This window comes from Photinus pyralis, unplaced genomic scaffold, assembly GCF_008802855.1.
Source record: "Photinus pyralis isolate 1611_PpyrPB1 unplaced genomic scaffold, Ppyr1.3 Ppyr1.4_LG2, whole genome shotgun sequence".
NCBI lineage: Eukaryota > Metazoa > Arthropoda > Insecta > Coleoptera > Lampyridae > Photinus > Photinus pyralis.
The window spans coordinates 18,940,973-18,954,064 of record NW_022170403.1 but is presented as its reverse complement, the minus strand read 5'-3'; the positions used below and the strand labels follow the sequence as shown (position 1 = coordinate 18,954,064).

General features: G+C 37.5%; 1 protein-coding gene across 1 annotated transcript; it reads left to right on the top strand.

Moving 5' to 3' along the window:
- Positions 1-1,156: 1,156 nt before the first annotated feature.
- LOC116162922 (protein white-like) lies at positions 1,157-11,283 on the top strand. Its single transcript, XM_031476686.1, has 10 exons — positions 1,157-1,257; positions 1,307-1,487; positions 6,360-6,598; positions 6,648-7,057; positions 7,105-7,273; positions 7,316-7,600; positions 7,651-7,879; positions 7,929-8,034; positions 10,951-11,119; positions 11,168-11,283. The coding sequence occupies exons 1-10, from the start codon at positions 1,189-1,191 to the stop codon at positions 11,267-11,269; spliced, it is 1,959 nt and encodes a 652-aa protein (XP_031332546.1). The 5' UTR covers positions 1,157-1,188; the 3' UTR covers positions 11,270-11,283.
- Positions 11,284-13,092: the final 1,809 nt, after the last annotated feature.

Below are 13,092 nucleotides of genomic sequence, written 5' to 3'. Positions count from 1 at the left end.
TGCACCACATTATTTCTTTACTACAAAATACATAACAGGTATTTATATAGTTCATGCAACGAGTTAATAAACTAAGGAGTAATTACAAGTTGACGAGTTAGTATGTAAAATCAACAAACAACAAACAAAATTATATACCTACCATTTCAAGATATTTTTAGGCTAGCTCGCGATTTAGAAAAAACACAATGTCTTGGAAAGTTCTCTGGAGCACTGCCGAAAGCACTTAGATAGACTATTAATAGAATTCGGACATGCAGTTTTTTAAACCTTTCAGAGTTCTTTGTAGGTTACCCCTATACCCTTCCCAGGTCCTTTCAGCAGATTTTTATGCAGTTTGTAGATCATTATAGACTTAAAAAAACCTAGAAAATTCCGAACTGAACCTAAATCATTCTGGAAAATACTTTCTGGACTAATCTTAGAAAAGCTTTGGGTGGACCGAAAATGTTCCGAAAAGAGAGAGAGAAAGGTCCTAAAACATTTCAAATGATTTCCAGAGCCTTGTATGTGTTTTGGAATGCCACCGAAAGCTTTCTCGCTTTGTAGAACCCTTTAGATCTTTTCTTGGTTTCTAGCACTTTGTAGCCAAAATTGTAGCCTTTTCAGGAGTGTACTTGAAAAGCGTCTAGAAAACCCTCATAAAATCCTAAAAGGCATGTAGTGACCTTGCATCATTTAAACTTGAGAAAATGAAAATTGCTAACGCCTTTCGGGAACAGATTATTTCCACAGTTTTGTTTTATAGGTTCTTTTCAGAGCTTTTTAAGCTTTTCCTAGAACTGGTTACACTCCCCTAACCCAACTTTACTGCTTTTTGGGCCTATGTCAGATATCTAATGTAGCCACATTTTCCATTTCGTAGATCTTTATGCTAAAGATCGCTAAAAACTCACTTTGTCTCAATTGATAATCTTACGCCATTGCAACAAATATTTCCGTACATCACTACCCTTTAAGGATATTAATAAATCCTGGAATAAGTTAAATCAATTGAAGCTGCTGAATATCAATATTTCGCGTAAGCTCATTAAGCATAGAGGTTTTTCCAATATTTTAATCAGTTACCTAATAATCACTTCCAATACGTATAATCAAAAGATAAGTGCCATTTTATCAGGAATGTGTGAAAGGGAATTATTTAACGCAGTGTAATTTTATAATTAACTCCATGAAAATCAACTGAAAATGATTTCCAACGATTCGGAAAAGGAACCGTTGATTTCACTTAGGGAGCATCGGAGATACGCCATTGAAGTAAGACGCTTCTTCCAAGTTGCGATTGCTGAAAGACGCTTTCTTCTAGCCAAACAGTAACGGAAACGGTGAGGTAACACCTTTGGCATCATCCGAAAGGATAACGTATTCGTGGAGTAACATTAACGTTTTCGCCCCGTCGTCCGTCGCTCCGAAGGGCGGATTTCTTAATTCGTTATTGGAGGGAACTCGGCCACCGCCATGTGAAGGGAAGCAGATTTTGAAAAATGGTAGGTGGCGTAGTAATTAAATTTTTTATGTTGTTGGATTTGTAGTGGTTGCTAGAATTGTTACTCATTTGCTAGTAAGTTGAGAAAGTGACCCCAGGACGCAACTAACCACAAAGTCGGAAACTGTTCCCTAAATTATCTTTTTTGTCAGAATCGATCAAAATGCTAATTGACTTCCATGTTATTTCTGATGGAAAGTTACATATATATACCTTTTTAAAGGTACTATTTTACCAATGTCCAAATGTATCCATGATAGGAGGAATTACCTACCTTATAGCGAAACTCGCAGCGGATTTTTTTGTTTCTGTGAACAAATGAAATGTCTTTTAGCATTTTACATGTAATAATATAACAATTAGGTAACTGTCAGCAAACCGACATTTTCCAATTCACAATCATTGATAAAATTACGTCTCTTAAAAGTATATCGTATAAATACCGGCATGAATTTGGAGTACCTTGGATACTTAAATGGGAGAACAGTTTCCTTGTTGGATAATTGAAAATTTAAACGTAACCGTAACATCTTAATGGCTCCTTCTTTTAAAATTTAATGGAAACAGGATGAACTATTTAACAGCAAATTGAAATTGTTATGGCACCCTTAAGATACGTAATTCAAGGCGACTAGAAAACAGAACAATAATCAAATGTTTTACGACATGGTCCCCCTGGTCTAGGTTCGTAGTAATATTAAATACAGGAGTGAAAAATGGTCCGCAATATGCAGATGTGCCTTACTGGGTCTGTACGGCTTCAGCTTACCTGATGTCAAGATGTGTCTTTGTCGCTAATGGGCTAATTCTGCAGAGTTTGTTTGCCGCAATCAACACGTAGAATATTTCATTTCGTGCGATATTACCTCTTCTTAGCCTTAGTTTGTCGTCGCTTAAATCTGCAGAAGGTACCCACTCGTATGCCGCTCTTACGAAAATGCAACGATCAGCAATAAATGGTATTCTGCTGTTCCTCTGAGAGCGTTTGCAGTAAGTTAAGTGCATCTCTCCGTAACGACAGCAGCTTTCTCCCTTTCACACCACCCATATGCATTTGCTGCCATTTGCAGTACACAGAACAGCGGCTTTTTGTCTATCTTCTTGTAAATGACTTTTTCTTTCTTTGTTATTAGTAAGTACATTTGGACCTACCATTCGTACTTCCGTTTAGTTTCATCTTCCACCAACCCAAAAATAAATGTTTCACGAAGACGCATAAAAATATACTCAATTCGGTTTCTTTCACTGATAATTCGAGTAAAAAGTAAATCATACGCATTAAATTTAAGCAGTTTTATTTGGATACCTATACGTTTCTGAAGAGTCCACGAAATGTCCGGTTTTTTTTATAAAGATAGTCTAAGTCCTTCTTATTAGTAAACGCGAGCACTAAAAACAAATCGCAAGCGAAAAGAACAAATCACTGCAACTAGAAACCAATTTTGAATGAAAATTCAAAGGGCTGTAACTTTTGATCTAGTAGCCCAATCTTGGAACTGTTTGAAATTATGGATTCTACAGGCCACATTCTACAAGAAAAATTTTTTTCCGGGTCGATCTGAGACAATTTTTTTGAGGGCCTCAAAAAAAAGGAGTGTATAACCTTCCTTTTTTTACCAAAAATCGACTGCACCCAAATTTTTCGAGAAAACACTTTTTCTTATTAATTTTGGTGCGTAGAATCCAAAACAATTCGTACTTTTTCGATCAGACTTCTCAATCAAAAGTTATAGACCAGAAACCAATTTCGAAAGAAAATTCAAAGGGCTGTAACTTTTGAACTAGTAGCCCAATCTTGGAACTGTTTGAAATTATGGATTCTGCAGGCCACATTCTACAAGAACAATTTTTTTCCGGGTCGATCTGAGACAATTTTTTTTGAGGGCCTCAAAAAAAGGCAGTAACCTTTCTTTTTTACCAAAAATCGACTGCACCAAAATTTCTCGGGAAAACACTTTTTCTTATTAATTTTGGTGCGTAGAATCCAAAACAATTCGTTCTTTATCGATCAGACTTCTGATTCAAAAGTTATAGGCTAGAAACCAATTTCGAAAGAAAATTGAAAGGGCTGTAACTTTTGAACTAGTAGCCCAATCTTGGAACTGTTTGAAATTATGGATTCTACAGGCCACATTCTATAAGAAAAATTTTTTTCCGGGTCGATCTGAGACAATTTTTTGAGGGCCTCAAAAAAAGGCAGTGTATAACCTTCCTTTTTTACCAAAAATCGACTGCACCAAAATTTCTCGAGAAAACACTTTTTCTTATTAATTTTGGTGCGTAGAATCCAAAACAATTCGTACTTTTTCGATCAGACTTCTCAATCAAAAATTCTAGACTAGAAACCAATTTCGAAAAAAAATTCAAAGGGCTGTAACTTTTGAACTAGTAGCCCAATCTTGGAACTGTTTGAAATTATGGATTCTACAGGCCCCATTCTATAAGAAAATTTTTTTCCGGGTCGATCTGAGACAATTTTTTTTTCGGGGCTCAAAAAAAGGCAGTGTATAACCTTCCTTTTTTACTAAAAATCGACTGCACCAAAATTTCTCGGGAAAACACTTTTTCTTATTAATTTTGGTGCGTAGAATCCAAAACAATTCGTACTTTTTCGATCAGACTTTTCAATCAAAAGTCAAAATGTACTATGATTTTTGAGGCACTTTTTGTGCTTTACAGGTGAGGTTTTTTTGAGTTCTAAGTTAGGCCGAAGGTACTTTTTTGTTAAATATTGTGACAATTAGCGATTTATTTTAATACAGAAGTTAACCGCACAGAATTGCTTATTTGCCAATTTATTTAAAGTTTTGCGAGATCCCGCAAATACCGGGATCCCGCGGGATTAATATCTAACAATCCCGCAAATACCGGGATTGAGATTTTGCTGCGGGATTGCATTCCCTAACTGCAACTTTGGACAGTCATTAGTGGCTCAATTTGAGTTCCAACGCGCTATCGCGGCGCCGTAATAATATTCTGAAGTAACTAAGAGGAGAAAAAAGGCATTGAAGCTTGAATGATGCAAAAACTTTATTTCCAACACGGTTTAAAATTTTATTAGTGAAATTCCACCACACATAACTTGTCATTGGACAAATTAACTATCTAAATTTTGACACCCTACCATTCCGTCATTTTTCTTCAGAAATTTGAAGTATATTTGGAGAGGTTACTAAGAAGACGTATAACCTCCTTACCTTGCGGAAGTTTGGCTCCTCTTTTTAAAATCCGAAAGTCAACATTTACTGCTCTCGTTTGATTAAATCACAATCAGTTCTAATGTCAGTTTATCTAATCCCGTTTGTTTACTTGAAAAGCGGTCCTCCGACGCGAAAATGTTCCTTCGCGTATATTTTACCACTCGTAAATACACAGCCTTGCTACGAATCAGGCTGCTACAACTCTTTCTAGTAATCGACTGTAATAATTCGTCTATTCGCACACATAAACTGCAGGTAACCCGCAATTTTGTCACAGATTCGAATTTGCTTAAATGTTTCTCCACGACGTACTTAAAATTTAGGTGTTCTCGATACTTAATTTACCCGATTTTTTTCAAATTTTTTACTGCTATATTAGATTCCAATTCCGGTTTCCGAATTTGAACCGCAAATATTTACACATACGTGCTCGCTCTTGAAGTATTTTTTCCAGAGCGACTAAATGCTTTTCAAGCGCCATATTCGAAGGTTTTTCTTTCTCATTTTCTTTGCAATCCCGTATTTTAAAAAGTATTTGTCTGATTGCAAAAGTGTAATAGGGATTTCTATTCAGTTTTGTCCCATATTAAGCCCCCATTGTCGGTGGCCACGAATTTCGTAACACTCTGTATCTACAATACCTTTTTTGGTAATGTTTCTCGGAACTGACGTTTGCTGACGGTTCCATAAGTACCTACCTACTAGGTTTGTTGTACAATGGTAAATTCCTTACGATTATCTCACGTCTGCTGGATTGATTGTGAACCTGTTTTAAAATCACCTTGATATTTGTAGACTTTGGGAAAACTGTATTGCGCACTTCTAGCACCAGAGGCGAAACTTTGCTAATGCTCTGTGGACCTCACTGGTCGCCTTGAATACCAAAACGCAAATCGCCTAGAAGTTCTCCAAAACCAATCCCCTCTTCATTACAACGTAAAAATTTGAACCCTCGCAATAGCGGGTTATTACTCAAAATGGCGTATACATTTTCATTGGTTAGTGTTTTTTTTATTACCAATCCTAAATGGTTGTTAAACATCATGCACGTTTAGCAAATTCCATAGTACGAGTTTACCTCATGGCGAGTTCATTATATCCCCATTAAAAAAGACGAAATTTGAACCTGAACGCCGGTATCTCGACGCTTCAAGCAATTAAGGAACAAAAGCCCATACATAATGAATAATATATGAATAAATAAATGAAAAACCGAAAAGGAACTTAATTGTTGAACGCCATGACGTTCCCTGACCACCAATAGAAAACCCCCATTTCGGCCTTCAAGCTAAAATGAAACCGACTCGTAATTGAGGATCAAAGAGATCGTGGCAACAGCAAGCAGTCCCGAAGACGTTCTCGGAAGGTAAGATCCAGACACCGTTTTGAACTATGTGCTTTTTATCGCTAGACCTACTTATGTTCATGTTTCCTATGAAGCGGTATCTGTTGAAAATCGCTGTTTAACAAAATACAGACTCATTATCACATTTTTTGAAACGGCTAACCGACTCTGTAGAGCAAAGATTCATTAGACTAGTTGCTAATGGTACAGGGTGTTCAAAAAGTCAATAAACCCACAGTTCTCCGACTTTAAAGGTTTTTTGATTTATATTATAAAGAAATTGATTGAAGAGTTATTGACCTTTTTCTTACGATGATACTTTTTGCAGTGAGTGGAATAGCCCGAACCGGTGAGCTGCTCGCAATAATGGGTTCAAGCGGAGCTGGCAAAACGACGCTGATGGACGTGCTAACGTCGCGATCTTCCGCCCGTCTCCAAGTTACCGGACTGCTCTGCGCGAACGGAGTGCCGGTCTCTTCCGACGAACTCATCAGCAAACAGGCGTACGTACAACAGGAGGACCTCTTCATCGGAACCTTAACGGTTAAGGAGCACCTGATCTTCCAGGTGAGTAAGCCTTAGCGGGTGTACAACGTCCAATAAAACACGATTGCAGGCACTACTGCGTATGGACAAGCACGTGACGTTAAATCAAAGAATCGAAAGGGTCAACGCGGTCATAGTCGAACTGGGACTGTCAAAATGCGAAAATACGCAGATAGGTGATAGGTTTCGGATTCGAGGTATATCAGGTGGTGAGATGAAGAGGTTGTCTTTTGCCGCTGAAGTGATTACAAATCCCTCGTTGATGTTTTGCGATGAACCGACGTCAGGTTTGGATTCGCACATGGCTGCAAATATAGTAAACGTTTTAAAGAAACTGGCGAGATTGGGGAAGACGATCGTTTGTACCATACATCAACCGTCTTCGCAATTGTTCTCCCTGTTTGATAAAATCTTGTTGGTTTCCGAAGGTCGGGTTGCGTTTCTAGGTACACGAAGCGACGCAGAATCCTTCTTTGCATCGTAAGGAAATCAACGGGAGGTGTTTAAAGGAATACGCTTGGTTTTAGGATCGATCTCCCGTGCCCGCCAAATTACAATCCCGCTGATCATTACGTGCAAAGCTTGGCAGTAGCCCCAGGCCGGGAGCAATCTTGCAGGGAGGCTATAACTATGATTTGTGACGAGTTTGAAAAGTCCGACCTTGGTGTACAGCTTGCTGCTGACACAGCCGCAACGGTGGGTAATCACCTTGATACTCCAGAATGACGTACTTTTTAGGTGGATGATGCTAGTGTCACTATCACTAGGGGTAGGAAGACAGTACCTTACAAGGTGTCGTGGTGTGCCCAAATGCACGCCGTTATATGGAGGTCCTGGATCACCATTTTCAAAAACCCTTCATACGTTGGACTGAAGATAGGGCAAACCATTCTTATAGCGATTCTTGTTTCACTCATCTATGCTGGGCAAACTCTAACGGAAGAAGGCGTGATGAGTATAAATGGCGTGATGTACATCTTCCTAAGCAACATGACCTTCGAGAACTTATTCTCCGCTGTTCTTGTTCGTATAAACCTTAAAAAAGCTTCTAACACTATCCCAAGTGCTTGTAGGTCTTTTGTACGGAAATGCCACTTTTCATACGTGACCATAGGCGAGGCATGTACAGAAGCGACGTTTATTTCCTAAGCAAGAATATCGTCGATTTGCCCTTGTTCATATTATCTCCGGTGCTCACGATAGCCATTTGCTACTATTGCATCGGTCTCAATCCACTTCCGGACAAATTCTTTACCACTCTGGGAATTACGATTTTGGCCATCAATGCCTCCGTGAGTTTTGGTAAATGAAATAATTTTTAATTCATTTTTTAACGTTTTTGGTGTTTCAGGTTATATGATTTCGTGTCTAAGTGAAAAGGTTGATGTGTCTATTAGTATTGCGGCGGTAATTACGATGCCCGCCATGCTTTTGTCTGGATACTACATTAATTTTGGGTAATATAGTTGTAATTTGAGTGTAGTTCACTTCAGGTGCACGTCATAATTTTGGTCCCACTCTTTAGTGGGACTAAAACCATACTAAATGTATTGAAATGGCAAACGGTCACTAATCCACTCACAAAACACCTTAATTTAAGTCACTCACAAAAACAATTTATAAGAAACAATTAAAATCCTGAGTCGTACCTTGGGCTCACTCTAATACGAACGGTTCTTTTACACACAACACAAATTTATTCGATAATTGCTATAAGAAAAAGTGGAAACAGAGCCAATACACAAAGGACCACGCACATGCGATCGATTGAAACAATAAAATACAGCCTGGATTACCTTTAATGTGTCGATAATCCATTCATAAACTGCGATGTCCAATTCAAAAACTCACAACACAAAATAATAAAACAAAATAATGTCACTAACTTCTTTTAAACTCGAACTCCACTATTCAATTTCTACCGACCTACTCACGATCCCTTAATTCGGCAAGCTTTCTTTATACACTTTACTAACCACAGATTACTTATTCACTTACATCCGAAAACTCCTATGTCGCTGCGCTGGAAAGAGCCCGACTTCCCACAAACGGCCAAAGGCGAAAGGGCTCGATAAAAAATTTCTTCTTCTATTTAACAACTGTGCTTCATGTCCGTGTCGACTTTCTTATTATTTTGTTAAAATACGCACACCTGCTGCGATTTCTAAGTTATTTTTTCGTCATACAATTGCTTATCTATCACATACAGTTCTTCTCCCCCTTCTATTATTAACAATTTGCCTGTTTTTATCTGTTTTCTGTATTAATATCTGTCTGTCCCCTTCATTCGCTTTACTAAAATTTCAAAACCTTCTTCCAAATCCTTACCCCTTTCCTGTACTTGTACCGTACCCTGCTGTTTCGAAATAAACTGCATAAACACTTGCTTATCTTGAAACTAATAAATCATACTTTACGCTACACGATAACAAATGTTCCTATCACAATGACCAGGCGACTAGATGTTCCTACCTTCTTTAACACATAATTTCACTTTTACAATTAAATAAACAAGTCACTATAAACAAATTACAAGACAATGAATTTAAACAAAACAATTCCTTCCACAGCTTTTTGCATAATTTCTGGAGCGATAAAAGTTATTTCCTCAAGGCTTAAAGCGTAAAATGACCTAGAAAGCTTCTGAGGGGAGTAGAAAGGTTCAAGGGGTTAAAAACGGAGACATACTCTGCAACTCTTTCGCATTCGACAGTCTACTAAGTGCTTTCTCGAGCTTTTGAATGCTTTTCTCATAATTATTCGTGAAGTACGCGTTCGGAAGAAATGTAGAAGTCTCTGGGAAACCTTCACTTTTCTCAGAAAGTTTTAGTATGCTTTGAAAATAATCATGGAAGGCTTTAATGGACTTTCCAGGTTTTTCTGGATACCTTTCAAGGATTTCTAGGTCTTCTGAGTGATTTTCAAGCTTTGTAACGCTTTTTCAAAGCCTAGGCTTCTTTCACGGATTGTGCTTTAGAAAGTGTTTTGGTTTCATTCCAGATCTTCTCTAAGGCTAGAAGAACCGATTTGAAAATTGCTTGCTAAGCTTAAGAGAGGAAATCTAGGAGCGGACTAAAAGCTTTTCAGAGGATTTTTAGAGCATCCACCAAAAATTATTATTGGGAAAAGGAGGTGGGACTGAAAAAGGCTTCTCAAAGAACTTCTACAACTTCCTCTGCGCCTTTTTTGGCACCTTTCTAAATCATTTTAGACTCGGATAGTCCTCCAAAGAGCTTCAGAAAACTCTAGAAGGCATTTAAGAAACTCTAGAATGCTCTGGGAAGCGTAACTACGATCTAGATTCTTCATAGAGATTTTAATCGCCTTTGCAGTGCTTATTAGCGTATTTCGCACAAGTTCGCTTTTTTGTCTTTAAGTACTGAAACGGCTCTGGTACGTGCCGAAAAAAGCGATGTTTTTGGTCTCCTCTAGAAAGTAAGATCCTAAAGGACGAAAACGCGTTCAAAGTTCATAGAGGATTTTTAGTTGTCTTTTCAGAGCCGTTTTTTAAATCGTATTAAGTCCATGTTTAAAGCTTCTCCAGTGATTTCTGAGCAGATCCTGCACTTTTTCTAAATTCGTTTGTAGATTTTTTTAATAGCCTCCCAAAGCTTGTTTTTTCGGAAAAATAGAAAACCATTCAAAGCCTCCTATCGCTCCACCCCTCCCCAGTAGCTTTTTTTGTCGATTTTAGACTGTTATATGTCCTATTAGCCTTGAAAAAACCCAAAAAATCACGGAAAGTGCCTAAAACGCTTTGTAAATTGGTCAGAAATTAAAACGGGCCTGTGAAGGATACAATGATTGCTTTCTAGATTCTTTTTTTAAACCATCTCCAGACAGCAAGTAAGAGGCGGCTTTTGAAAGCACTGGAAGGCTATAAAAAGCATCTTTCAAAAAAGCTTTCTAATGCTCATAAAACCCTGAAAAGCTTTTCATGACTACTTTTCAGGAACTTCCAGGTCTTTCAGGTGCATTGCAGAGCGCCGGATTACTGTAACGGCTTAGTTACATTCAGAGGTTGGAAACCACACTCGTAGAAAATGAATTTCTTGTAATATAATAATTAATATCACGGCAATATGGAAATGTCAAAAATTACCCTTATAACTTCGGGTTTTAATATTGAACAAAAGCACGAATTAATTGTCTTTAACCTTTTTACCGGTTGCCGTTTAATGTATAATCTATTAACGCCTCTTAGACACAAGACAGGTGCACAGTTTTGAGTAACAAACACCTTGGACCTCAACGCTTTCGTGGTAACAATTTAATTAAGTACTAGCACACTAATCAAAGCGTTTACCTTAAATAAAGATGACGTGTACCTGAGCCACGTGCGCCACAATTGATTAACCAAAAATCTCTTCCAGTTCAATGCCGAAGTACTTGCGATGGATTTCATATTTCTCTTGGATTCGTTACGGTTATGAGTGCCTAATGACCAACCAGTGGACAGGGATTGACCACATCAATTGCAATGGTACCAGCACCTGCCCAGAAAATGGCCAAATGGTTCTCGACACGTACGCATTTTCTGCTGTAAGTGTGGACACGCGCTTATTTAATTTTCTTATGAGACGGTTGTAGGACCACACCATGGCGAATATTGGAGCCCTTTTAGGTTTACTTTTTGGATTCAGAATATTGGCGTATATATTCTTGTTACTGAAAACTTATACTGTAGACTAAAATTGATTTCGCTGTTATTTGATTATGAATAAAATAAATTCGTTGTCCCAACAGAATTGAACATGCCTAGGATCGTTATGGAAATAACATCGTTCAGAAAATGTGACGTTTCTTAATGCATTCAGCGATGATAGTCTGATTAAAAACTTCACATTTTTAAATTAAGGATTTAAATCAGCGAAAATAGTAAATTTGCGTTAACAAACTTCCATTTTTTAAAAAAGGCATCAAGGAACTGGTAACATTCACGACACATCATTAAATCAATCAAACATTTCTTCCTACTATCCCCTACTTAACTTCATTTAACTAATTAACGCCTACAAAATAGCGAATTCTTAATGTAAACGGTCATTTTTAATCGTTTAATCGTCCCGAACCTATTAAAAAAACAATGCGCTATAGAAATATTGAAAGACTATTTATTCTTACAATTCTACTAGTCAAATAATTTATTGGAAAATCGGTACTTTACATTTTGACACCCATAGAATTTCTATGATATGCCCTACCCATAGAAATGTCAATCTTTAGAGCTACAAATCGAGGATAATATGATGATAATATTTATTCCAAGAAATTTCAATTCTCCTTATGGAGGTAAACGAAGATCGAAACTGCAGAATTATGTACGGGGGGAGGGTGGCGGTTACGCTAAATCTGAAAATTGTGCGAGAGGTTGCGGCCCTCTTATTAGTTCCCTCACCCCTTCCCTCACTCCAACCAGGGGAATTCCAATGAAATTTCAATCCCATAATTTGACCACAAAACTTGAACTAGGAGACAGACAGAGGCGCGAAATTTGGAATCAATTTTCGCAGATCAATCGATTTCTAACAAGTTTTTGTGTAACGCTAAAACCATTTATTTTCTACCTTCATCTTGTCTGGGCACTTACTCGGTTTCTGCATCGATCTTTATATTCATCTGGTCTATCTTTATTGTCTATTGTCGGCTCGGATTCCTTATCCTGTTCTCGTATCTGGCTCTTAATGAAAGATGATGAGAGATGGGATTATTTCATCCGGCCAACTTTGGTATTTCCGTTCAGTGCGAATTAATAGTGAAAGATATTAAACTAGAAACAAGTATATTTTGTTAGTATTTAAAGTACGCTTACTTACTTAAATTTGATTATTTAGATTTGTTTGCTTAAAATAAATCGTTACATCGTTTCCTATGATAGGTTAAATTATCTGGCCAGCAGGAATATTTTTAGTTCAGTTAAGGAATTAGGTTTTGTACGTGTCTTTGATGTCTTTGATATTTTATATGGTTAACTGCATTTGACTTTTTTTTGTGTGCGTAGTATAATTAATTTGTTATTGTTTTTTCTTTCGCACAAAACTGTTGAAGAAAGAAATTGAATTTTGTTTGTTTTTCCAATATCAGGTTAGTTTTTCACTTCACGATTATTATTGTTCTTTTAGTAAGAAACTTATTAATTACATTAGGTTATAGGTCTACGTTCTTTTACTAAAAATTAATTAGTCAGCGAAAATATCAAGAATGGGTTTCCAATTTACCGCAAATGGAGAGAATAAAAGGACGTAAGAAATGGGATACGATGGTGTCAACTTGAAAGAGGTACTCCATCTGCTGAGATTCACACGAACTTGCTCTCAATTTCGTAGATTTTGAGCTATGAACATACAGTTATCTTCAACAAGGAAGGATGCAGAGTTGTTAATCAGAACAACGAGGTGATTGCAACTGGACTTGTTCAAGGTACCTTACTGTGTAGCTCAGTGGTAGAGCATTGGGCTACATAGCCGGGAGGTCGGATGTTCGAGCCTGGGCTGAGGTAAGAATTTTTCATCTGT

Excerpts from the sequence above, each read along its gene's own strand:
- LOC116162922 (XM_031476686.1), top strand. The coding sequence starts at position 1,189 with ATGATTTCCAACGATTCGGAAAAGGAACCGTTGATTTCACTTAGGGAG. Across the intron at positions 6,599-6,647 it reads AGGAGCACCTGATCTTCCAG|GCACTACTGCGTATGGACAA; the intron begins GTGAGTAAGCCT and ends ACACGATTGCAG. Across the intron at positions 7,880-7,928 it reads CAATGCCTCCGTGAGTTTTG|GTTATATGATTTCGTGTCTA; the intron begins GTAAATGAAATA and ends TTGGTGTTTCAG.